Source organism: Sminthopsis crassicaudata, chromosome 3 (genome assembly GCF_048593235.1).
Source record: "Sminthopsis crassicaudata isolate SCR6 chromosome 3, ASM4859323v1, whole genome shotgun sequence".
Lineage (NCBI taxonomy): Eukaryota > Metazoa > Chordata > Mammalia > Dasyuromorphia > Dasyuridae > Sminthopsis > Sminthopsis crassicaudata.
The window spans coordinates 1,022,071-1,044,314 of NC_133619.1; the positions used below are offsets into that span (position 1 = coordinate 1,022,071).

Below are 22,244 nucleotides of genomic sequence, written 5' to 3' on the forward strand. Positions count from 1 at the left end.
CTGCCTGCTCAGGGTGAGTCCACTCAAAAGCCGGCCTCCAGCACCCAAACCCCTGTGGGGGAGGGAGGGAAGAGACGCCACGGGACTAGGAGGAGGAAGACATCCGTTGTCCCCAAAGGGAAGCAAACCAAGTTGGCAAACTACTCGTCAGGGAGCGTGGCTTGGGTTCTGGCCACATTCTAGAGCACATCGTTAAATGGCTAATGACCCCCTGGAAAAGAAGGCTTCCATGACAGGCCCGGCAGGCTCCAGAACAGGTCAAGCTGGGCTGACATGCAAGTGTGGGCCACCGTGGCCAAGATGGCCAGCCTGTTTCCCAGAATGACGTGAGCTAACTCCAGGAGGAAACTGAGGGCTCAGGACTGGCCCACAGCTTGAGCCCAGAGTCATCATTCTCGGCTCCTTGAATGGAGATCTCCAGGAGGTTGGCCTGAGGGTCAGGATGGGACCCTCATGTTAGGATCCTCACTAGGTGCTAAGTCGGTACTTAACAATTCTCTAGCTCAGAGTTCACACCATTAGTTCAAACCTTTAAAGGAGTCTGTACCTTTAAAGGTGTTTGCTCATTGGTTCTGTAAGGAGTTCCCACAAGCCCATTCTCGGGGAGGATATAAGGAGCCAACATTGAGTCTGGAAGGAGTCTGGATTGGGTCAAGGAGAAGACTTCCCACACTCTTGGAGGCAGAGTCTGATTCCCACCCTCTAGGAGATTCAGAGTCAAGATTTCATTCCCACGTCTCCCTTCGTGCTGGCTGGAGGCTTTGGATCCAGAGGGAGCTGGAGACTGAAGCTGGCTGGAGACGTTCTGACAGGAAAAGAGTCAGGATTTTGAAGGACACAGTAGAGGATCTGGACTTTAACTCCTGGCTGCCTTTTGGGGATTACCGGTACTGAAACTAAAACTAAGGCTGTCTCCCCAGAAGCTCCCCAAGAGAACCACTGCAATCTAGAGAAAAGAGAGCCCTCACCCTCCGATCTTTCTCAGGCCCAGAGAGGGCACGGTGGCAGCAGGCTGGGACAGATGGCTAGCTGACACTGGATAATGTCAGGCTTCAAGACAGGATGCCGTGCCGTGCCGTGCCGTGCTGTGCCGTGCCATGCTGTGCCGTGCCATGCTGTGCCGTGACCGTGCCGTGCCATGCCGTGCCGTGCCATGCTGTGCCGTGCCGTGGCTTCGGCTGAGCCCAAAAAGCGGCTGCTGAGGGCCAGTGGGACGCCACAGGCTCAGAGAGAGCTGGGGAGCTGAAGGGAGTCCAGAGCAGAGCGGGGCGGGGGCCTCCCCAAGGATCTCTTCCCCAGTGGGCCTGGGAATGACAAGCTCTCCAATCTTTGAGGGGCCGTCCCAGCAGAGGGGGGGGGTAGCTGTGTGCTGCCCGCACCCAGAGAGACAGAGCAGGGCTAGGAGCAGGCCCCCCCCCCCAAGCTCCTCCCCACTGCGTGGCTTTGGAGCGGGTCAGATGCCAAGCCTGAAAGGACAAAAGAGCAAAGAGAGAGGACCAGGGAGCTGGCAGGGGGCAAGCCCACAGCAGCTCCAGGAGCCGGGCCGTAAGCCAGCGCTAAGTCATCGAGGGCGCTGGCAAAGAGCGGGGAGAAAGCTGGGAACTGGGGAGGGAGCCGGAGCTCCCTTTGCTTCCCAGGAGCCTCAGAGGTGGGAGACAAAGGAGACCCCGGCTGAGTTAGTTTGGAGTGGAGGAAGCTGTGAGTGTCCGGCCCACGAGCCTGATCCCGCGGCCCCCGCGGCCCCCGTGGCCCCCGTGGCCCAGGTGTCCTCTGGCAGCCTGGGATGACAAGGGAAGCCCACCGCCTCCTGCACGTGGGCTGTGGCCAGAGCTCCAGGCTAGGAGGGCCCCCACTTGAGCTGGGTCTCCGAAGCCTCCCCTCAGGGGAGCATCCGCTCCTCCTTCCTCCTCTCCTCCCCCTCTTCTTCGTCCCGACCTCCAGATGTCACCATGCCCTGTCCCCCACTCCTCCTCGCCCCTTCTCCCCCCTCCCTCCCCTCTGCGGGACAGGAGAAACCGAGGAATGAATGGGGGAGCAGAAGTGGGGGACAAAGCTCCGAGGGGGAAGCTGCCCCGCCCCGCCCGGCCCGAGCCTCCCCCCTCCGCGGCGGACTGGGGCGGGCACGAGGCCGAGCCCCGCCCCCTCCGGCGGCGCAGCGGGCGGCGAGGCGGGGGTCGGGGGTGGGGGTGAGCGCCTGCGGCGGCCGCCGGCCGGGGCGTCATGGAACTGCAGGTCCCGGTGCCTCAGCATATTTGACTACAAGACGGAAAGTTCGTGATCGCCACGAACAAGAAGGTGGGACTGCTCTACCGGCTCCTGCAGCTCGGCTGTGCTGGCCTACCTGCTGGGGTGAGTGAGCCGCCCGCAGCATGGCCTGAGCTCTCTGCAGCCCTCGCGCTGGGGGGCCCCGACAGGGCTCTGGGCCCAGCCCCGCCCCCCCCCCCCGCCGCCCCCCAGCCTGCTGTCAGGGGCGTTGGGGCGCCTGGTAGCCGCGGCCGGCGGACCCACGGAGCCTCCGCCCCCTTCTCCGCAAAGCTTCCAGAGCCGGGCTAGCGGAGGACTGGGCGGGGGGCCCTCGGGCGCCAGCTCCCCCCTGGGCCAGAGGATGGCCGAGTCATCCCCCACCCAAGGGTATTTATAGCCAGGCCACTGGCTTCCAGGCCAGGATGATTGACAGAAATAGCCTGTGGCCTGAACTCCCTCGCCCTCCCCCCCCCAGCCAAGCGGGACAGCTGGGCCCAAGGGTCTCAGAGGTGGCCTTGGGATCCCACGGGCTCTCCTGGCCCCCTTCCCTTTCTCTGTCCCTCTTCCCTTCCCCTTCTTTCCTCCACTCTTTCCTTCCTCTGTCCCTTTCTTTCCTGTTTGTTCCCTCTCTCCTTGTCTCTCCCTTCCTCCTTTCCTATGTTCTCTCCGGCTCTTTAGGGGATGCTCGAACCCCAGGGCCAGATGTCTCTGGATCTTGGGAGAGAGAGAACAGAAGTCAGGTCCTGCTTCCACACGACAGTCCTTGAAGCCAGATGTCTGCCCCTCCCCCAGCCCAGCCCGGCTCCAGGCCCTTGATCCTCCCTCTTCCCTCCACCTGGTCCTTGTAGGGTGCTGTCCGGCCCCTTCCCCCCATCCTGGTCAGCATAGAATCAGAAGGAAACTTGGATTCCAAACTGTCTGCGGGAGGAAGGCCCTTTCTGGCTCATGACTCAGAGACAGGGAGCTCATCACCTGCCAGGGATGGCATCAGGGTTTCTCTCATATTGGGGGTAGAAAGAGTATGGAAGTGCAGGCGCTAGGGATGGAGGCAGAGCACAATGTGGGGGGGAGACAGATGTCATTGATGCTTTCCTAGGAAGGGTTCTGCAGAGCCTCTTGGGAGAACGGAGTGTGAGGGTGGGGAGTGACTGAGCAAATCGGCCCCTTTCATCTACATCCCCAGAGAAAATATTCTGCTTTCATTCCTCAGGCAGCTTGGAACAGGTGCCAATCTAGCAGTCATAGGCTTTAAACTAAGTACAGTCGGTCAACAAGCATTTATTCAGCACCTGCTGTGTGCCAGACACTGTGCTAAGTGCAGAAAAAGCCATTCAGCAATGGAAGTGGGGCTTGCATATGCGGTCCCATCAGCTGAGGAGAGCTGAGGCGAGGAGAGAGCATTCCCACTGAGTCTCTGGTGAGAAATAGATTGGAAGGGGAGAGGGGAAAGGGGGAAAGGGAGAGGAAAGAAGAGGGCAGGAGAAGAGGAAGAGGAGGGGAGGGAAGGGGAGGGAGGAGAGGAAAAGGAGAAGACGAAGAAACAAAGGAAGAAGAAAAAAGAAGGAAGAAAGAAGAGGAGGAAGAAGAGGAGGAAGGGGGAAGAGAAGAGAGAAGAAGAGTGTAAGGAAGGGAGAGGAGAAGAGGAGAGAGGAGGTAGAAGTGTTCCCAGTGAGAGAAGCAGGTTGGAAAGGAGGAGAGGATCTATGATCTCCTCCCCTCCTGTACACCCAGATCCTGATCCTTTCAGTCTCAGCTCCTGCCAGCTTCGTCACTGAGTGGATCCAAATCTCAAAGAAGCACTCCCAAGTCGCACCTCAGCCCAACTCTGCGCCCTCGTGCATGAGGCTCTACAAGGAAGGAGTTTCCATAAAAAGACGTCTCAGGGAGGGAGGGGGTAGTGGACTAACAGCCAACAGCCAGTGTGGATCGGCAGAACCACGTAAATATGCTCATGTTTGGTCTTCAAGGGCGGTCATTGACATTCCCATTGGACAGATCAGGAAGCTGAGGCCAACAGAGTTGGGACTGGCCCAGACAAGTGGCCAATAGGTGTCCGAAGCCCCTGACTCAGCCCAGACAGTGCCTCAAGCCCAGCATGACTCCACGGTGACAGAATAAAATGGGGCTCAGGTGCTTGGTTAGGCCCCAGGCCCTCTGTCCTGTGCTCTGGCTGATGCGCTTCAGGAGGGACTGCAGAGCTGCAGAGGGGTACCGGGGGCAGTCAGAAGGTGAAGACGGCCAGGGCAGGCAAGACCAGGGCCTCTTTCAAGAGCGTGAAGAGCTGCCAAACAGAGAGGGACCAGCAGAAAGGGCCGGAGGCTTCCAGACAATGCAGACAGATGAGCCGGCCTCTCTGGGATCCCGGGACTTTGGTCCAGAGGCAGGCAGGATGCTGTGAGAAGTGGCCAGCCCTGCCCAGCAGCGTGGCCTTCAGACTCAGAGGAGCGCCAGCCTCATGGTCCCTTTTATGTTGTCCGTGGGAAGACTGAGCCCAAGGCTGGGTCACGAGGCCCCAGAGCATCAGGTATCCACTCCAAACATACCTGACTGAGGACTCGGGGCCAGCGCAGTCTGGGGCTGATGTTTGCCAAGGTCCTGGACAGGCCCCTCCCCCCCAGCCCACCCCACCACAGTGGAGTCACCTGGCGCCCCCACGTGGCCAGTGCCCCATCTCACAGCATCAAGCGTGGCCCTTAAGGATAGTAGGTGGCTCCAACGGATAAATGGTCAAAGGATATGAACAGACAATTTTCAGATGATGAAATTGAAACTATTTCCACTCATATGAAAGAGTGTTCCAAATCACTACTGATCACAGAAATGCAAATTAAGACCACTCTGAGATACCACTACACACCTGTCAGATTGGCTAAGATGACAGGAACAATAATGATGAATGTTGGAGGGGATGTGGGAAAACTGGGACACTGATGCATTGTGGGTGGAGTTGTGAAAGAATCCAGCCATTCTGGAGAGCAATGTGGGACTATGCCCAAAAAGTTATCAAACTGTGCATCCCCTTTGATCCAGCATTGCTGCTATTGGGCTTATATCCCAAAGAAATACTAAAGAAGGGAAAGGGGGGGCAGCCAGGTGGCGCAGTGGATAGAGCACCAGCCCTGAATTCAGGAGGACCCGAGTTCAAATCTGGTCTCAGACACTTAACACTTCCTAGCTGTGTGACCCTGGGCAAGTCACTTAACCCCAGCCTCAGAAAAAATAAAGAAAAAAAAAAAAAAAAGAAGGGAAAGGGACCTGTATGTGCCAAAATGTTTGTGGCAGCCCTCTTTGTAGTGGCTAGAAACTGGAAGTTGAATGGATGTCCATCAGTTGGAGAATGGTTGGGTAAATTATGGCATATCAATGTTATGGAATATTATTGCTCTGTAAGAAATGACCAGCAGGATGAATTCAGAAAGGTTTAGAGAGACTGACATGAACTGATGCTGAGTGAAATGAGCAGAACCAGAAGATCACTGTACACTTCAACAACAATGCTGTATGAGGATGGATTCTGATGGAAGTGGAGATCTTCAACATAAAGAAGAGCCAACTCACTTCCAGTTGATCAATGATGGACAGAATCAGCTACACCCAAAGAAGGAACACTGGGAAGTGAATGTAAAATGTTTGCACTTTTGTCTTTCTACCCAGGTTACTTATACCTTTGGAATCCAATTCTTATCGTGCAACAAGAAATTTGGTTTAACACACATATATTGTATCTAGGATATACTGTAACATATTTAACATGTATGGGATTGCCTGTCATCTAGGGGAAGGAGTAGAGGAAGGGAGAGGAAAATTTGGAAAAGTGAATACAAGGGATAATGTTAAAAAAAATTACCCATGCATATGTATTGTCAAAAAAAATTATAATTATAAAATTAAACAAACAAACAAAAAAAAAGGATGGTAGGTGGACCCTCCCCCCATACACAACTTTTATGTGTCAGGGAACTTTGGCTTATGTTTCTAGCAGCAGGGGGCGCTGTGTGCTTCCATCCTTCCATGCTCCTACAGAAGCCTCCTGGAGAAAGATTGCTCTGGACACAGTTGTGCGATTGGATCAGGAAGCCTGTGACTAGGGTTTGAGAGGATTGTTAAGGGCCAGGGGAAGGGGGAGGGATCAATGTATGGCCAGGAATAATGGGTTAGGGCTTGGTTAGAAAGGCTAACCCTAGGAATCAGTTTTGCTCTTTTTCCTTCCTTAGGGTTGGAAGACCTTTCTTTGTTAAATCCCATGTTGTCCTGTTGCTCCTGCCTTGGGGGGGGGGGGGGGCGCAGAACGCCAGTCAAGATCCCTCCAGTGAGAATAGTGGGAGGGAGCTGGGATGGAAGCTTCCTGCAGAGGCCGGGATCCTCTGCCAAGCCTGGGATCAATGGTCTAATTGGTCTACCTTGGCCCCAGGTGACCACTGGGAGGCCTGGCCAGGCTGCGGCTGCTGCAAACCTCAAAGAAGACAATGTATCCAAGAGCTTGGGGAGGGGGGGGGGTCTCAGAGGAGACAGTTTCTCATTGTGGCTTTTGCTCCAATGTTAGTTATTGCTACAATGTTGCAACTATTGCTATAGTGTTTTAATTATTGCTACGGTGTTGCCAATGAGGCCAGGAAGTGTTCAGCCTTTCTCTGGGCCTGTTGCAGGTGGGTGTTCCTGGTGAAGAAAGGCTACCAGGCGGTGGACACGACCATCCAGAGCTCAGTGATCACCAAGGTCAAAGGCGTGGCCTTCACCAACACGTCAGAGCTGAAGGAGCATCTCTGGGATGTGGCCGATTACGTCATCCCCTCCCAGGTCTCGGCCCATGGCCCCTCGCACCCAATTTTCCAGGACAGCAGTTGGTTTAAGAAACTGGGGAATGGAGTCAGAGGATCCCTTTGTGACCCTGGGCTCGATCTCACCCATCCTTTCCTAGATCCGGGACCCCAGGCTTCAGAGGGGACATGAGCACAGGGGTCCATTTAATGGAAGAATGACCAGCCTGTTGTGCTTGGCCCCAGAAGGCGGGGTAGCAGCATTTGGGGGTAGGGGGAGGAGGCTTTTGCCCCAGTGAGACATTTCCTAACATTTAGAGCTAGCCCTGGGCAGGAGGGGCTGTGGTTTCTCTCCAGTTTCAGGCAGGGCCTGGACTGTCCCCAATTAGGGCCATTTTCAAGTGGACTCATTCAGATCTGGGTTGATCTAGGTCCTCCTCCTCCGACCTCAGTCCTGCTGACCCTGAATCCAAGGGAAACATCCTTTACCTGCTCTCCTGGACAGCCTCATTAAGCTCTCTGCTCCAATTGCTACCCCCTTGGTCTGTCTTAATAACAGCCTGGATTCTGAGGAATCCTGGGTCCTTAGCAAGTGCTAAGCTCCGGGCCGGGGAGGAGAGGCAGACAGAAGGGAGCCGGGGCCAAGCGGCTCCTCTCCCTTCTGTCTCCCCTCCCTCCTCTCTCCTTCCCTCTCTCCCCTTCCTCTCCCCCACCTCCTTCTCCCTCTCTCCCTCTCTCCTGCCTAGATTCAGGCAGTAGCAACTGTGCTGGGGGAGGCAGGGGGTGGGGGTGGGAACTAATATCAGCCCACAGATGTAGCGGCCGGGGGCTGCAGGCCAGGAACATGGAGAGAGAGACTGAGATGGACGACGTGGAGACTTTGGGCAGAAGAGGTCGTTTTTATGCTCCTTTGTCCATAGCCTTGGCACGTGGCCAGCCCCAGATTCAGACAGCCAGCAGAAAGGAAGGAAGCAGCCTCCGTGGGCTGTGAGATCTGGGGGGCCGGCCTGGGCCCACGGTGGATCACGCGGTCCTGTCCTTGGATTTTCAGGGAGAAAATGTTTTCTTCGTTGTCACCCACATGATCGTGACTCCACATCAGCGGCAAACCACCTGTGCCGAGGTAAGGGGCCATGGGACACAGGAGGGACTGATTGGGAGCTGGAGGAGGAAGGGGCATGCACTAAAAAATAATGTCCCACTCCTCCTGGGGCCCTTCTCAGCTGCCAGCAGCTTCCCTTCCCACCACCTTCCTATTATCCCTCCCCTCCCATCACCCCCTCGCACCATCCCGTCATCATCCCTTTCCAACATCCCTCCCATCACCCCCATCTGGCCCCAGAGCTTCTGCAAGCACGAGCCAGGCCCAGGCTCCTTCCTCATGCCCATGTGCCGTGTCCAGGGTCCCTTTTGTAGGGTTAGGGCACCCATGGAGAGGAGGGGGGGAAGGGGCAGGATTAGGAATCGGGCTGTGGCCAGGGAGAACTTTTCTTTGTACCTCGGTCCATATTCTAGTCAGTGCGGTCAGCTGATTAAAGATCTCTGAGCTCCCAACTCTAGGTGTCGGGGAGAGGAATCCAGAGAAATGGGATTCTTCCAGTCTCTGCCCACCCCTCCCTCCTGCCCCGAGGGGTTTTCTTTCCCCCTTGCTCTGACTGTACCACTGTGAGGGGAGTCCCAGGCAGGACAAAAGCCGGCCCACCTGGTGGTCTCCACTCTGCCCAGCCTCGCCTCTGCTCTCCCTAGGCGGGCTGAGATGAGGCTTGAGGCTCCGAGAGAGCGGGGGCCATCCAGGCAGGCCGACTTCTCAGAGGCTTTTGCAGCGAATGACGGGGGAGGAGGGAGAGATCCAAGCTTCCCCAGGATGGCATGGGACCTGGCGAGAGCTCTTGGCAAGTGGGGGTGGGGATAACCCCCCCAGGGCCTAAGGGGCATGCTCAGAAAAGGAGGGAACAGACAGGTCCGTGCCCAAGGCCCGGGCCCAGATGCCAGCAGAGGCTAGACAGAAAAGAGGAGGAGAGAGGGGCTCTTTGGAACCGGGGCCCAGGCTCTGGACCCTGTCTGCGTGGAGCCCATGGGAAGGACGGAGCGTCCTGGAGGAAGGGGCATCTGGGAGAATCGGGCAGGTGACTGAGTGGCAGGAAAGCGTGGCCTGTGACTGAGGAATAGCTGCTGGGCCGGAGAAGCCGGGGCCCGGGGGCACAGACAACATCGGGCACGCGCATCGGCACCCTTCGGGAAGGGCCGTAAGGGTCACTTTGGAGTTTGTGGGCAGCGAGGAGCCCATTCTGGGCTGGATGGGCAGCCCGAGCCACATGGTAAGAAGCGGAATCCGCTGCTGGGGGGGCCGGGAGGCGAGGGCACTGCTGCCGGGGCTTTCCTTGGGCGAGCAAGAAGGGGGCAAGGATGCCTCCAACGCCCATGGAGGCACCCAGCAGGCACTGCTGGTTAGGGAGCAGTCACGCCAGACTCTTCCCAACCCCATTTGGGGTGGTCTTGGCAGAGAAACTGAAGGGCTTCGCCATGTCCTCCTGCTCATTTTACATATGAGGAAACTGAGGTAAACAGGATGAAGTGCCTTGTCCAGAGTCACATAGCCAGGGCCAGATCTGAACCCAGGTCTTCCTGATGCCAGGCCGGGCGCGCTCTGCATTAGGTGCCAGCCAGCGACCCTGGCACTGGACTAGGCCCTTGATGATGATCCTCCCTTTGTCTCCCCCCACCACCTGGGAAGGAGGGTTCAGTGCCGGAAGCACTTGAAGCCGAGGCTGGGGGCTTCCTGACTCCGGGACTGACGGGGGTCCCGTGGATGGTTTCTGGACTGAGGCATCCGCAGGAAGTCCCGGGGAGCACGGCTCTTGGGGCTCAGCCACAGCTGCCCTAAGGCCGGGGCCAAGGGGAGGGGGGAGTCTGCCCAGCGCCTCCCCCGGGGTCTGGGCCCGGCCGGCTGCTCACTGCCACTCTGGAAGGGAGGCGCTGCCCCTACCCCATTTCACAGTTGAGAAAACTGAGGCGGACAGAGATCGGCTGACTTGGCCAGGGTCTTCCTGAGCTGGAGCCTGCCATTCTAGGGGCTGTGCCATCCCCAGTCATCTCTGTTCGGCAGAGCCCCCACATCCCTGGTGCCGGATGCTCCCAGGACGGCGACTGCCGCAAAGGAGAAGCTGCCGATACTGGAAACGGTGAGCCACAAAGAGGGACCATGGCGGGATGACGGGGGGCAGCTCCCGGACTGGGCTGGGGTGCCCTCCCCTCCCCCACAGCACCCATCTTCCCCCCTCCCCTCCTTGTCTAGGTGTGATGACTGGCAAGTGTCTGCTGGGGAGCGGCAATGGCAGTGGCACCTGTGAGATTTTTGCCTGGTGCCCCGTGGAGAAGCCAACCAAGCCCACGTAAGTACGTGTATCTGGCTGGGGGGGGGGGGTCACAGAGCCCTGCCCAGCACCCTCAGGGGCCCCCCATGGGGAGAGATGCTAGAGTGAGCTTTTTGCCTGTAATCCCAGCCAACTCCGCCCCTCCAGCCCACAGCCCAGGAGCTGCTCCAGGCAGGCCCCCCTTGGTCTGGGGGCAGGGGGCCGGCAGCCGGCCTAAGCTTGACGCGAGGCTGGGAGGACAGGAAGAGGACCCCCGAAGCCACCCGGCCATGCAGGCTGTGGAGCCTCCTCCCCCTGCCAGCCCAGAGCGGCCCCAGCAAGCCCCAGGAGCTTGGCCCAGGGCCAGGATTCCGGAGGGGGCCTGGGGGGCCGCCCGGCGCTGACCCACCTGCTGGACCTGCAGGAAGCCCCTTCTGGGAAAGGCTGAAGACTTTACCGTCTACATAAAGAACAGCATCTGCTTCCCCAAGTTCAACTTCTCCAAGTAAGTGGGGGCTGGCTGCCCCGGCCCTGCTCGCTACTTCAGGAAAGAAGGGGGTGTCTGGGGGGGAGGCTCTGCCCTCCTGCTAGGGAGGGGCTGCGAAAGGCCTCTCCGAGCGGTGAGTGCCGTGGGGGAGCATCAGGGAGCGAGCCGGGGCCGCCATCAGTCCTGGCTCTTTGTGGGCCGTGACTGAGCCCGTGCCGCGTCCCGGCTGCCACCTTGGAGACATCACCGAGGTCACAGGCCGGGGGACGGTCCAGTTCCTTCACTTGCCAGATGGGGAGACTGAGGCTTCCCCAGGGCTGGGCTTGGGAAAGGGAGGGGGCGCCATTGGGGTAGGGAAGGTCTGCTGTGTCCGCAGGTTCCCCTGCGCTGTCCCCCTGGGGGCAGACCCTCCTCTCCTCACCTCCAGCCTGGCCCACTGCAGCAGCTGCTGGGGGAGGGGAGTGTCTGCCTCACGCTCACCCCAGTCCCCCCTCGGTGACCGTGGGGGACCTCGGGTGGCTCGTTCCCGTGCCCTGGCCCGGGTGGAGATGGCGGGCTGCTCTCCCTAGTTCTGGACCCTTCTTCTCTAAGGAAACTTAGGCTTGCGCAACCATCCATTTCCTGCCAGCCCCTCCCTTGTGCCAGGCGCTGTGCCAAGTGCTGAAGGCCCAAAAGAGCCAAGCCAGTCCCTGCCCTCAGGGAGCTCACAATGCGATGGGAGAGACCAACGGGGCCCAGCGCAGGATAACGGGGACCGGGACTAGATTCGGAAGGCTTTCTGTAGCAGGGAGAGTCTGGGGGGGGGGCTCCAAACTAGAGAGCAGGGGGAATGACCCGAGGGAATGCCAGGGGCAGACACAGAGGGTCTCGGTAGAGGCCGGGCTCACTGCAGCAGCAGAGCACGCTTGTGTCCTGGGACCCCTGGCTCCTCCTCCCCCCAGCATGGCTGGTCTCCCCCTTCCCTCCTGATCTCCCTACCACTCAGGCACCTGACCCCGGGGGTCTGGGATTTCCGGAGCCGCCGGCCATGGCGGGTATCACTAGCCAGCCCCCTGCTCCGTGCCGCCCGCAGACCCGACCGAGGCGCGCTCGGCCGAGCTAGCCAGGGGTAAGCGAACCGGCAGGCCTGCCGGGAACCCGGCGACCTTCTCCCCACAGGACCAACGTGTTGCACACCGAAAACCCGAACTTCCTCAAGTTCTGCCGCTTTGGTTCCAAGACACCTTACTGCCCAGTCTTCCGGCTGGGCACGATAGTCAGCTACACTGGCAATGACTTCCAGAAAATGGCCATGGAGGTAACAAGTGGCCGGGCCTTCCTCCAGCACCAGGGGCTCTGGCTCTGGGTCACCTGCACCCCTGGGAGCTGGGGCTGCGGGAGGGGGAGCTCCGGGGGGCGGGGAAGTCTCTGGGCCCAGGGCAGCCTTATCCCGGCCTACTTGTAGGAGACACCTGGCTGTACCGCACTGGGCCACACGTGCCCACCCGGCTGCTGCACACTTACATACACACACTCTCACACTCACATACACTCACTCACTCACAGATGCACATCATGGACCCCATGCCTCTCTGCCCCTTGTTCTACCCGCCTACGCAGCTGAGCCTTGTCCAGCTGGCCACATGTTCCTCTGGGTCACACATCTGTAACTATCTGGTAGCCGGGGGGCCGGGCAGTGCAGGGATGGCACATCAGTCTCCTCCCACCACCCCCGCGCCCACGACTTCTGCCTGTGTCTCTCAATCTCTCAAGGGCGGGGTGATAGGGATCGAGATCGAGTGGAACTGCGACCTGGACCAGGCTCCCTCAGCCTGCAGACCCCATTACTCCTTCCGGCGGCTGGACAAGTTCACAGAGCCGTCTGCCACTGCGGGCTACAATTTCAGGTAAATGGGACTGCTTGGGGGGGGGGCAGGGCTCGGATGCCCTCTCTTGGTTAGAGGAAGGGCGTGTGCCAGGCAACCCCGGCACCCCCAGGGCACAGAAGCCCTCTTGTGGGGGCCCTGCAGCGGCGCCAGAAACCTGATCCTGGGGGGGGGGGGGGGGACAGAACCAGCGATTCCTCCCTTGCTCCCTGCTTTGTGGGACGGGGACTGGCAGCAGCACCTCCTCTTGTGGCAGATTCGCCAGGTACTACCACGACGTCAACGGGGTGGAATTCCGCACGCTGATGAAGGTCTACGGGATTCGCTTTGATGTGCTGGTGAGCGGCAAGGTGTGTGGGAGCCGGGCCCCGATGGGGAAGGAAGAGGGGCCCAGCCGGGCCCCCCACTCCTCTGGACTCTCTCTTCCAGGCCGGGAAGTTCAACATCATCCCCCTGTTGGTCAACGTGGGCACGGCCTTGGCCCTCATGGGAGCAGTGAGTGGTCGGCCTGGGGAGGGGGCCGCTCGGAGGCTGGGGTGGGAGGCAGAGGGCAGAGCCAGGGAGGCTCCCCTTGCTGACACCACTGTTTTTAGGGGGCTTTCTTCTGTGACTTTGTGCTCCTCTACTTGATCAAAAAAAGCCACTTCTACCGAGATAAAAAATACGAACAAATAAGGTGAGCTGCTGCTCTGCATTCAGTGCCAAGCCAGAGGCCAGAGGGAGGAGGCTCCCTGGGACCCGTTTGGGGAGGTGACTGTTCTGGGGCCCCTTGGTGACAGCCCCTCTCCCTCTGCCCCATTTTCCCCACAGGATGAGCTCACAAAAGTTCCTGTCCAGGCACCTGGTAAATGGGGAGCAGGACTCGGGCCAAGCAGATGGACAGGGGCCATTAGGGCCAGCGACTCATTCCTGAGAGTGACCTGAGCAGCAGCCCTGCCACAGAGGAGCATGGGAAATTGGCTCTCATCCAGAGCTGGCCGGCTTTGACCAGTACAGGGCGCTCTGTGGGGTCTGCTGCCGCCAAATCTCGTTCTTGCTCTACAGAACCCCCTGGGGAGGCCGTTCCGGCTTTCTGTGAGCCCCTGGGCAGCTTGCTCCCCGTGCTCCTCCCCAGGGTCAGCCGCTCCACAAGCTCACCATGCTGTCAGACTGGTTGGTGCTGCGCCACCTTCCTTCGCCCGTTTTCAAGCCGGGCTGAGGGAGCCCAATGGCACGCTGGGAAGCAGGGACCCGGGGTGGGAGAAGCCGTGCACATAAGCTCTGCAGGTCAGAACCAGGGCCCCAGTCTTGCCTGGCTGGCTCTTGGGTATCTGGCAGTCAACCAAGTCTCTGGGGGTGCTCTAGGTAAAGTCTGCTGGAGAGGGGATTTGGGGAAGTTAGAAGCTTCTCTCTGCTCACCCCTAGACAATTCAGTTCAGCTGTGCCCTCGCTACCTGGGCTTCTGGGCCAGCATGCCGAAACTCCCACGCTCCCATGGGGCCTGGAAGCCAGGCTGGGCAGGCAGGGGTCCCACTCATCTGTGAGCAAGGTCTCTGATGACAGGCAGCCCTTGTGTCAAGGAAGAGCTGAGGGACCCTCCTACACCGAGAGGTGGGAAGGGAGAGATGGTGCGCTGGAAGGCATCTTGGAGGAGCACCTCTGAGCTCTGGGAGCACATGCACACACGCAGCCACGCCCCCCTTCTGCCCTCTGGGGACTCCACGCCACTTTTCTCAGCATCACGAACTTTTGTACTATTGCTGCTTAATAAAACGCCTTGTAACCCACAAGAAACTGGGTTTGACCCCACTAGGACTCAGCCATCTCCCTTCCAAAGTCAGACCCTCGCAGCTCCCAGGCCCAAGGAGCTGACCTTTCTCACCCCTTCTCCAAGATCCTGGATGGCCTCTCACCTCCCCCCCCACAGCTTGCTGCCCCCCTCCACTCTGTCACTGAACGGGGCTAAGAATCGGGAAGGTCCCTCTTCCCTCCAACTGTGAGGTCGAGCTTCAGAGGGCTCAAGCCCCCTCGTTTTCAGGGCCCTTCCCGGGATGCGGGCCATGCCCAGGTCAGCAGAGGTTGGGCTTGGGTGCGGCCTTCTTCAGAAGGCGTCTGGGCTGCCCCTGAGGAGTCCGTTTCCACCCCCCCCTCCTGAGGTAGCCCCAGCTTTCATCACAGGGTGGGATGCGAGAGCTGGCGGGGCCCTAAGACCACTTTTCCTTCCGGCACAGCCCCTGGCTCAGTGATTGGGCAGATTCCTCAGCTCCCCCCAGGGGAAAGTACCACCAGAGACAGAGTCTGGGGCGGGGAGGGGTCACCAGACAGATGCTGGAAGTGGAGGATGGCGGGATGGCAAATGCTCAAGGCCCCCCCAGCCAGGGCGAGCACAGGCAGAGAAGCGTGATGGGGGAGGGAGGAACCAGCAGCCACACTCCTCTGTGGGAGGGAACCTCTGGTGGAGGAGAGGTTGGGGCCTGCTCCAAACTTCTACACCGAGATGCTCAGAAGCTGGGGGCCCCGCTCCTCGCCTCCGGGGGAGCCCACCGCGGTTCGCGCTCGGCAGGACACGCCACACCCCACATTTCACATGTGATTTAATCTGCGCACTACCAGCAGAGATCTCTCTCCTGACATAAGTTACTAATAAAATTAACAGCACAAGCCGCCGACTCCACGGGAAAGCGAGGACTCCCCGCGGCCGCGAGTCCGTCCCCTCCCTTCCCCTCAGTAGACGTGCACCATGCCGTACAGGAAAGTCCAGAAGAGGACGTAGGTGAAGAGCCCCCCCACCAGGCCCCCGGTGAACAGCGGCCGCCGAGACTTGAAGTACTTGTTCCACCGCCGGCCGGCCTTGAGGGCGAGGAGCAGAGAGAGGAGGGTGGATGCCAGGAAGTAAAAGATGAAGCCGTAGAAGCCGGTCAGGCCCAGGATGCCCGCCGTGGCTCCCGACAGGGCGGACACAGACGTCCGGCAATAGTCCAGCACGGCGGCATTCCCACGGACCGCGGCCTCGCTGATGAAGGGGGGGCCGTCGCGCTTGGCGGCCGTGGCAGCCATGCTCTCCCCGAAGCTGAGCTCCTCCCGAGGCGCGAAGGCAGGGCCTGAGAGCCGAGGTCCGGGAGGTCCTGACCAGGAGGTGGGGGAAGGGCTGGGAGAGACACACAGGCCGGGCTTTGGAGGCTGGACTGAACCCAGAGAGCTCTGGCCTTCCGCTGGACCCCGTGCGTGCACTTTGGCCGGGGGCGTCCCGAGGAAGAGGCCACTTGTAGCGCTCATCCAGTCCAGAAACACCAGATCATGCCCCCAGCCCCAAACTCTGGCTGGGGAGGGGGTGAGGGAAGGAGGTGCAGGAGCGCCTGGGGGAGGGGACAGAGGGGAGGAAGTGCAGGAGCGCCTGGGGGAGGGGACAGAGGGGAGGAAGTGCAGGAGCGCCTGGGGGAGGGGACAGAGGGGAGGAAGTGCAGGAGCGCCTGGGGGAGGGGACAGAGGGGAGGAAGTGCAGGAGCGCCTGGGGGAGGGGACAGAGGGGAGGAAGTGCAGGAGCGCCTGGGGGAGGGGACAGAGGGGAGGAAGTGCAGGAACGCCTGGGGGAGGGGACAGAGGGGAGGAAGTGCAGGAGCGCCTGGGGGAGGGGACAGAGGGGAGGAAGTGCAGGAGCGCCTGGGGGAGGGGACGGAGGGGAGGAAGTGCAGGAGCGCCTGGGGGAGGGGACGGAGGGGAGGAAGTGCAGGAGCGCCTGGGGGAGGGGACGGAGGGGAGGAAGTGCAGGAGCGCCTGGGGGAGGGGACGGAGGGGAGGAAGTGCAGGATCGCCTGGGGGAGGGGACAGAGGGGAGGAAGTGCAGGAGCGCCTGGGGGAGGGGACAGAGGGGAGGAAGTGCAGGAGCGTCGGGGGAGGGGACAGAGGGGAGGAAGTGCAGGAGCGCCTGGGGGAGGGGACAGAGGGGAGGAAGTGCAGGAGCGCCTGGGGGAGGGGACAGAGGGGAGGAAGTGCAGGATCGCCTGGGGGAGGGGACAGAGGGGAGGAAGTGCAGGATCGCCTGGGGGAGGGGACAGAGGGGAGGAAGTGCAGGAGCGTCCGGGGGAGGGGACAGAGGGGAGGAAGTGCAGGAGCGTCCGGGGGAGGGGACAGAGGGGAGGAAGTGCAGGAGCGTCCGGGGGAGGGGACAGAGGGGAGGAAGTGCAGGAGCGTCCGGGGGAGGGGACAGAGGGGAGGAAGGGCAGGAGCGCCTGGGGGAGGGGACAGAGGGGAGGAAGGGCAGGAGCGCCTGGGGAGAGGGGAGGAAGTGCAGGATCGCCTGGGGGAGGGGACAGAGGGGAGGAAGTGCAGGAGCGTCCGGGGGAGGGGACAAAAGGGAGGAAGTGCAGGAGCGTCCGGGGGAGGGGACAGAGGGGAGGAAGGGCAGGAGCGCCTGGGGGAGGGGACAGAGGGGAGGAAGGGCAGGAGCGCCTGGGGGAGGGGACAGAGGGGAGGAAGTGCAGGATCGCCTGGGGGAGGGGACAGAGGGGAGGAAGTGCAGGAGCGCCTGGGGGAGGGGACAGAGGGGAGGAAGTGCAGAGCGCCTGGGGGAGGGGACAGAGGGGAGGAAGTGCAAGAGCGCCTGGGGGAGGGGACAGAGGGGAGGAAGTGCAGGAGCGCCTGGGGGAGGGGATGCAGGGAGGAGAGGGCTGAAGTGTCTGGGGGAGGGGCTCAGGGAGAGAGAACTTAGGGGGAAGGCTCCACGCGGCCCTTCTCCTCCTTCCAAGCACGGACCCCTCCCCCAGGACTCGCCGTTTTCGGAGGGAGAGCAGACGCTCGCGGCCCGCCCCACGTGTCAGGCCGGGGGCGGCGCAGCTCGGAGCCCCTGCCCGGAGAGGAGGCCCAGCGCGGGGGAAGGTGACCGAGCGCTCCGCAGCCTCATCGGCTCCCGGAGAAAGAGGGAGGCCAGACTCCTGACCTCTAACCCCCCATGACCCTGGGGGGGAGGGAAGACTCCCGGGTCCCGCGGGTGTTACCTGGTCCGGGAGGCGGCGGCGGCGGTGACAGCGACTGCGTCTTTTCCTCAGGCGGCCGAGGGGGACAGTGATCCCAGGGGCGCCATCTTGGCTTGAGGCTGCCGGGAAGAGAGAAGCGGGCGCATGCGCAGGCTGGGACGCACCCTCCGCAGGAGACGCCTCCCATCCCGCCCGGCGTGCTGCGCGTGCTCCACGACGGGTCGCCGGGGGGCGGAGCCCGGGAGGGGCGGTGCCTTCGCTGACTGGCCGCCACAGTTATGCATGATTCATGAGGGGCGGGACCTCCCCAGCCCTTTTGTTCTAAGGGTGGGGGCCGGGTGGGGCCGGAGCTGCAGCCAAGATGTCCTACGTGCCCGGGCAGCCGGTCACCGCGGTGGTGGTGAGTGCGGGCGTCCGGGGTCCTCCGGTGAAGCGGGGCGCGGGGCGAGGAGGCGGAGACGGAGGGCGAGGCCGTGCGGGACGGCGCGCCCCCGAGCGCGGGCTAGGGGAGGGGCAGGCTCGTGCTCCAGGCGCGCGGAGGGGGGGCACCCGAGGGCACGCCCCTCTTCCTTGAAACTTACAAGACGGGGGGGGGGGGGGGGGGTGCGGCCTGCTGGGCCCGGGCGCGTCCTCCAGGAAGGGGTCCGCAAGCCCGGGCCCCCCATGACTCCCCGCAGGCAGGCCTGCTCTGCCCCATTTCCCGCTTGTGCATAAGCCAGCGAGAGGGGGAGGGGTGTGGGGGAGCCTCAGCCCCTCCTGAGGTCTGGGGGGGAGGGGGAGGAGGACTTGTCTCCGTGGCCCCAAGGCCGGTCAGAAGCGCCCCATCCGGCCCAGGAGCCCCCCAGCTGCCCTTTGTGCCAGGAGCCTGGGGAGCCCTCGGGCTCCGGGAAAGCACCCACTGCGTGCCAGGCTCGGAGCAGGAGGGCTGGGAGCAGACGCAGACGGACAGGCGGGGGCGGGGGAGCCGAGGGAGGGACTCGGAGGGCAGTAGTAACACAGGACAGCTGACTTGCAGCTTCCGGAAGACTGCGCCTGGAGGCTGGGCTCTGGCTGCTCCCCTCTCCCGGGACCCCCCACGGGGCCCCTCCCTGGGCTGCCCTGGTCTCTGCCTTCCTTGGGGGAGGGGCGGGCAGGCTGCCCTTTGGGGGCGGCCGCTGAGTCAGACGCCGGGAATGGCAGCTGATCTCGGGCTGAGTCACCGTTTCCTGGTTCCTGGATGACCTGTGGGCCCGCTCCCCCCTCCCGAGGCTCGGCCGGTCCGGGCCGGGAGAACAGTTATTAGGCACTGACTGGATACCAGGCCCCGGGCAGAGGCCTCACACCGGGCACTGCAGTCGGCGGGGGAGTGCAGGGGAGGGGCGTGGCCGGGTGGTGAGAGAGGGAGGAGGTGTGTGTTTGTGGGGCGCTCCCGGGACCCCGAGATTCCCCCCCCCCAGACACTCCCCAATGTGGCGTCGCTGCAGCCTGGCTTCCTGAAGAGAGCAGCGCTGTGTCCGTCCGTCCTGCTGCCTGTGCCAGGGCAGATTTGGAAGCAGGTGTTGGCAGCGGTGGTGGCGGGCAGGCTTTCCCTCGGTCTCCCAGGGATGCGAGTGTGGAGAAGGGTTTTGGGGCACTTCCTGTGGGACGTGGCGTCCCCTGCCCTGGTCAGCGGGAACCCACCCAGGCGCGGGTAGCACCCGCTCCTGGGGGCCCGGCTGCTCCAGCTGCTGTGGCCTCGGGCCCCTACGCCAAGGGGAGCCAGGGGGCTCATCTCCCTTGGGGGTGGGTACCTTCTGGACCCTCTGTAAGGGAGACGCCTGGGCCGTCCCGGAAGCTGGCAGCGAACGTGGGCCCGGAGCCGCTGTCTCCACTGAACGGGGTGGGCCCCGGCCCGTGACCGTTCTCTTTGGGATGCCCAAAGCCCTCGGATCTTTAGTGGGAAAGGGCGGCCTTGTGGGAGCCTGCCTGGGAGGCCATCATTTAGGGTTCATCTGTCTGCCTCAGTTTACTCGTCTGCAGTAGGGCATCTTCAGGTGCTGAGCCAGAGCCTGGCAGGAGCTTAAATCCTTCCTTCTCCCTCTCTCCCTCCCTTCAGGTTCTAAAAACCATCCCAGAGCTGGGGGAGCCGGGGCATTCTGGGAAACAGGGTCTTTCTGGCTTTTTTCCCAAGTGGAGAATAAGCCGAGACAAGGGGGAGGCAGCCTTACCTTTGGGGGTGGAGGAAGGGCATTCGTATGCCAAGAGAAGTGGGAGGCCAGAGTACGGAGCAGGCTGGGAGGGGCTCCTGCCAGGAAAGGCTCCTGGGACCCCCCCGGCCATCCCCCCCCCCCCCCCCCCCCCCCCGCCACCACATGCCCTCACACTGGGAGAAGGACCATGAGATCAACTTCAGCTCTCAAGTCCAAGCAGGCGCTCTCCCTGGCTTGTGGGTTAGCTTTTTCCCCTGGGGGGGGGGAGGCCTGGGCAGTGCAGGGCCCCTCCCATCATTCCCACAGGGACTGGCTAATGGCTTTTCCCCCTTTTGTAACTAGCAAAGAGTTGAAATTCACAAACTGCGCCAAGGTGAAAATCTGATTCTTGGATTTAGCATTGGAGGGGGCATCGACCAAGACCCCGCCCAGAACCCCTTCTCCGAGGATAAGACGGACAAGGTGAGGAGGCTGCTGATGGGGAGGATGGCCACTGGCGGGGAGGACGGCCGCTGGTGGGGAGGATGGCCACTGATGGGAGGATGGCCACTGATAGGGAAAGCAGCCACTGGCGGGGAGGATGGCCACTGATGGGAGGATGGCCACTGATAGGGAAAGCAGCCACTGGCGGGGAGGACGGCCGCTGGTGGGGAGGATGGCCGCTGGTGGGGAGGATGGCCACTGATGGGAGGATGGCCACTGATAGGGAAAGCAGCCACTGGCGGGGAGGATGGCCGCTGGTGGGAGAGCTGCCTGTCCTTAGGGCCCCAGCCCTTACTCAAAGCCTCCATCCTGATCAGGCCTTAAATATGTTTGAGCTGCGTGGGGCGGGTGGGAGCGGGGAGAGCCTGCTCTGGGAGACCCTACGATGATGCTGACCTCCCCACAGGGCATTTACGTCACCAGAGTGTCGGAGGGGGGCCCTGCGGAGGTGGCGGGCCTCCAGATCGGAGACAAGATAATGCAGGTGAGGAGCCGAGGGAGAGGAGCGGGCCCCCAGAGTTCATCCCCGGACCCCTCCTCACCTTGGCTCAGTCCCCGGCTGAATGCGTCCGCCCAGCTTGGCCGGCAGCTGGCCTCTCGGTGTCTGACGCCGGATTTGAACTTGGGGCTTCCCGATCCCGGGCTGCCGTTCCGCGGGCGCAGTTCCGCGGGCTGCGCCTCGTGGGGAGGGAGTCACTCCCCGGATGCTTGCCTAACTCACTCCCCATGGGCCAGCCTGCTCAGACTGGAGCACCCCATGCAGTGGGTCCCCTCCAGCACCCCAAATGGGCTCCTTCCGCCCCCCCCCCCAGCTCCAGGGTGAGAGTCAGGTCAGGGGATGCCCTGGACCTGGAGGTCTGCAGGGTCCGAGGCCCAAGGCCCGAGGACGATGCAGACTGTGTCCGCAGGTCAACGGTTGGGACATGACGATGGTGACCCACGACCAAGCCAGGAAGAGACTCACCAAAAGGAACGAGGAGGTGGTGCGGCTGCTGGTGACCCGGCAGGGCCTGCAGAAGGCCGTTCAGCAGTCCATGCTGGCCTAGGCCCTCCCTCTGCCGGGAGAGCTGGGCGGGGGCCGGGGAGCCTGTGGCCCCATCATCACACAGTTAGCTTTCACATCTTGGCCAAAGAGAGTGGGGTGGGCAGTCGGCGGGGCCCCCTCGGGCAGCTGGGTGAGGTAAACGGAGGCCGAGCGGTGGGGCCGAGGGCCGGGCTCTCCGAGGCTTACGCCGGCCGCCCTTCACCTGTGGGCCTGTTCTCGGGTTGGGCCCGTTCTCGGGTTGGGCCCGTGCCTCAGCAGATGGGCTCTGCCCCATCAGAGTGCCTCTCCCCGAGCGCGTGCCCGCAGGCTCCGACCCTGAAGGCCGCAGCCGGACTTTCTCCAGTCCAGACACCAGAGCTGTGGGAGGGAGGGTCACAGCGCCGCCCCCTCTCCCAGAGCTCGGGAGTCCAGGGAACAACGCCCCGTCCTGCCAGCCTGTGAAGCTGCCCGGGGCACCCCTCCTGGTAACCCGGGCCCCTTTTCTATTTTTCCTAAAAGTTTTCTATGTAGCAGTTTCTATCTCATTTCAAAAGTGCTAACCCGGTTGGACTGGGTCTGGACAAGCCCAGGGCCCTATTTTTGTGACTGTTGTCGGCCCAGGGCCGGTTTCTCAATAAACAAAGCTGGAATTGTGCTCTTGCCTCCTCGGTTCTTGGGGGAAATGGCTTCTTTCTTCTGGGGATTTGGGGTTATGGAATGCCTGGGGGGGTTTCCAGTCCAGTGATGTGTTTACAGCCTGGCTTTTCTGGTTCAGCTGGATGGTCACAATCTCCTTCCAGGCCCTGGAGCGGGATGGTCAGAATCTCCTTCCCAGGGCCAGGAACTGCCCTTCTTACCCACACTGGGAATCCTCCGCTCAGGCAGAGGCCACAGATCATGTGACAGAGCCC

The 22,244-nt window shown here is 61.7% G+C and overlaps 3 protein-coding genes across 11 annotated transcripts; 2 read left to right on the forward strand and 1 right to left on the reverse strand.

Annotated features, from left to right (window-relative positions):
- Positions 1-2,166: 2,166 nt before the first annotated feature.
- P2RX5 (purinergic receptor P2X 5) lies at positions 2,167-14,493 on the forward strand. Of its 8 annotated transcripts, none has more exons than XM_074297746.1 (12): positions 2,167-2,349; positions 6,891-7,041; positions 8,053-8,124; positions 10,108-10,183; positions 10,297-10,393; positions 10,779-10,859; positions 12,000-12,138; positions 12,594-12,727; positions 12,963-13,056; positions 13,136-13,201; positions 13,300-13,382; positions 13,517-14,493. In XM_074297746.1, the coding sequence occupies exons 3-12, from the start codon at positions 8,083-8,085 to the stop codon at positions 13,617-13,619; spliced, it is 915 nt and encodes a 304-aa protein (XP_074153847.1). In that variant the 5' UTR covers positions 2,167-2,349; positions 6,891-7,041; positions 8,053-8,082; the 3' UTR covers positions 13,620-14,493. The 8 variants fall into 8 exon arrangements, with proteins under 8 accessions (XP_074153847.1, XP_074153854.1, XP_074153852.1 ...); XM_074297753.1 differs by having other exon boundaries at positions 2,170-2,349; positions 10,297-10,397; XM_074297751.1 differs by having other exon boundaries at positions 2,173-2,349; positions 9,736-10,183.
- A 773-nt stretch (positions 14,494-15,266) lies between these two features.
- On the reverse strand, positions 15,267-17,896 carry EMC6 (ER membrane protein complex subunit 6). The gene is made up of 2 exons (XM_074297757.1): positions 17,680-17,896; positions 15,267-15,833 (listed from the first exon to the last, which is right to left on the reverse strand). Exon 2 carries the CDS (start codon positions 15,740-15,742, stop codon positions 15,410-15,412), a length of 333 nt encoding a protein of 110 aa, XP_074153858.1. The 5' UTR covers positions 15,743-15,833; positions 17,680-17,896; the 3' UTR covers positions 15,267-15,409.
- Positions 17,897-17,912: 16 nt separating this feature from the next.
- Positions 17,913-21,988, forward strand: TAX1BP3 (Tax1 binding protein 3). 2 transcript variants are annotated; one of them, XM_074297755.1, is made up of 4 exons: positions 17,913-18,058; positions 20,169-20,288; positions 20,716-20,793; positions 21,218-21,988. In XM_074297755.1, the coding sequence occupies exons 1-4, from the start codon at positions 18,020-18,022 to the stop codon at positions 21,353-21,355; spliced, it is 375 nt and encodes a 124-aa protein (XP_074153856.1). In that variant the 5' UTR covers positions 17,913-18,019; the 3' UTR covers positions 21,356-21,988. The 2 variants fall into 2 exon arrangements, with proteins under 2 accessions (XP_074153856.1, XP_074153857.1); XM_074297756.1 differs by lacking the exon at positions 17,913-18,058 and adding an exon at positions 19,999-20,046.
- Positions 21,989-22,244: the final 256 nt, after the last annotated feature.

Excerpts from the sequence above, each read along its gene's own strand:
- P2RX5 (XM_074297746.1), top strand. The coding sequence starts at position 8,083 with ATGATCGTGACTCCACATCAGCGGCAAACCACCTGTGCCGAG. Across the intron at positions 10,394-10,778 it reads GAGAAGCCAACCAAGCCCAC|GAAGCCCCTTCTGGGAAAGG; the intron begins GTAAGTACGTGT and ends CTGGACCTGCAG. Across the intron at positions 12,139-12,593 it reads TCCAGAAAATGGCCATGGAG|GGCGGGGTGATAGGGATCGA; the intron begins GTAACAAGTGGC and ends CAATCTCTCAAG.
- EMC6 (XM_074297757.1), bottom strand. The coding sequence starts at position 15,742 with ATGGCTGCCACGGCCGCCAAGCGCGACGGCCCCCCCTTCATCAGCGAG.
- TAX1BP3 (XM_074297755.1), top strand. The coding sequence starts at position 18,020 with ATGTCCTACGTGCCCGGGCAGCCGGTCACCGCGGTGGTG. Across the intron at positions 18,059-20,168 it reads AGCCGGTCACCGCGGTGGTG|CAAAGAGTTGAAATTCACAA; the intron begins GTGAGTGCGGGC and ends TTTTGTAACTAG. Across the intron at positions 20,794-21,217 it reads TCGGAGACAAGATAATGCAG|GTCAACGGTTGGGACATGAC; the intron begins GTGAGGAGCCGA and ends CTGTGTCCGCAG.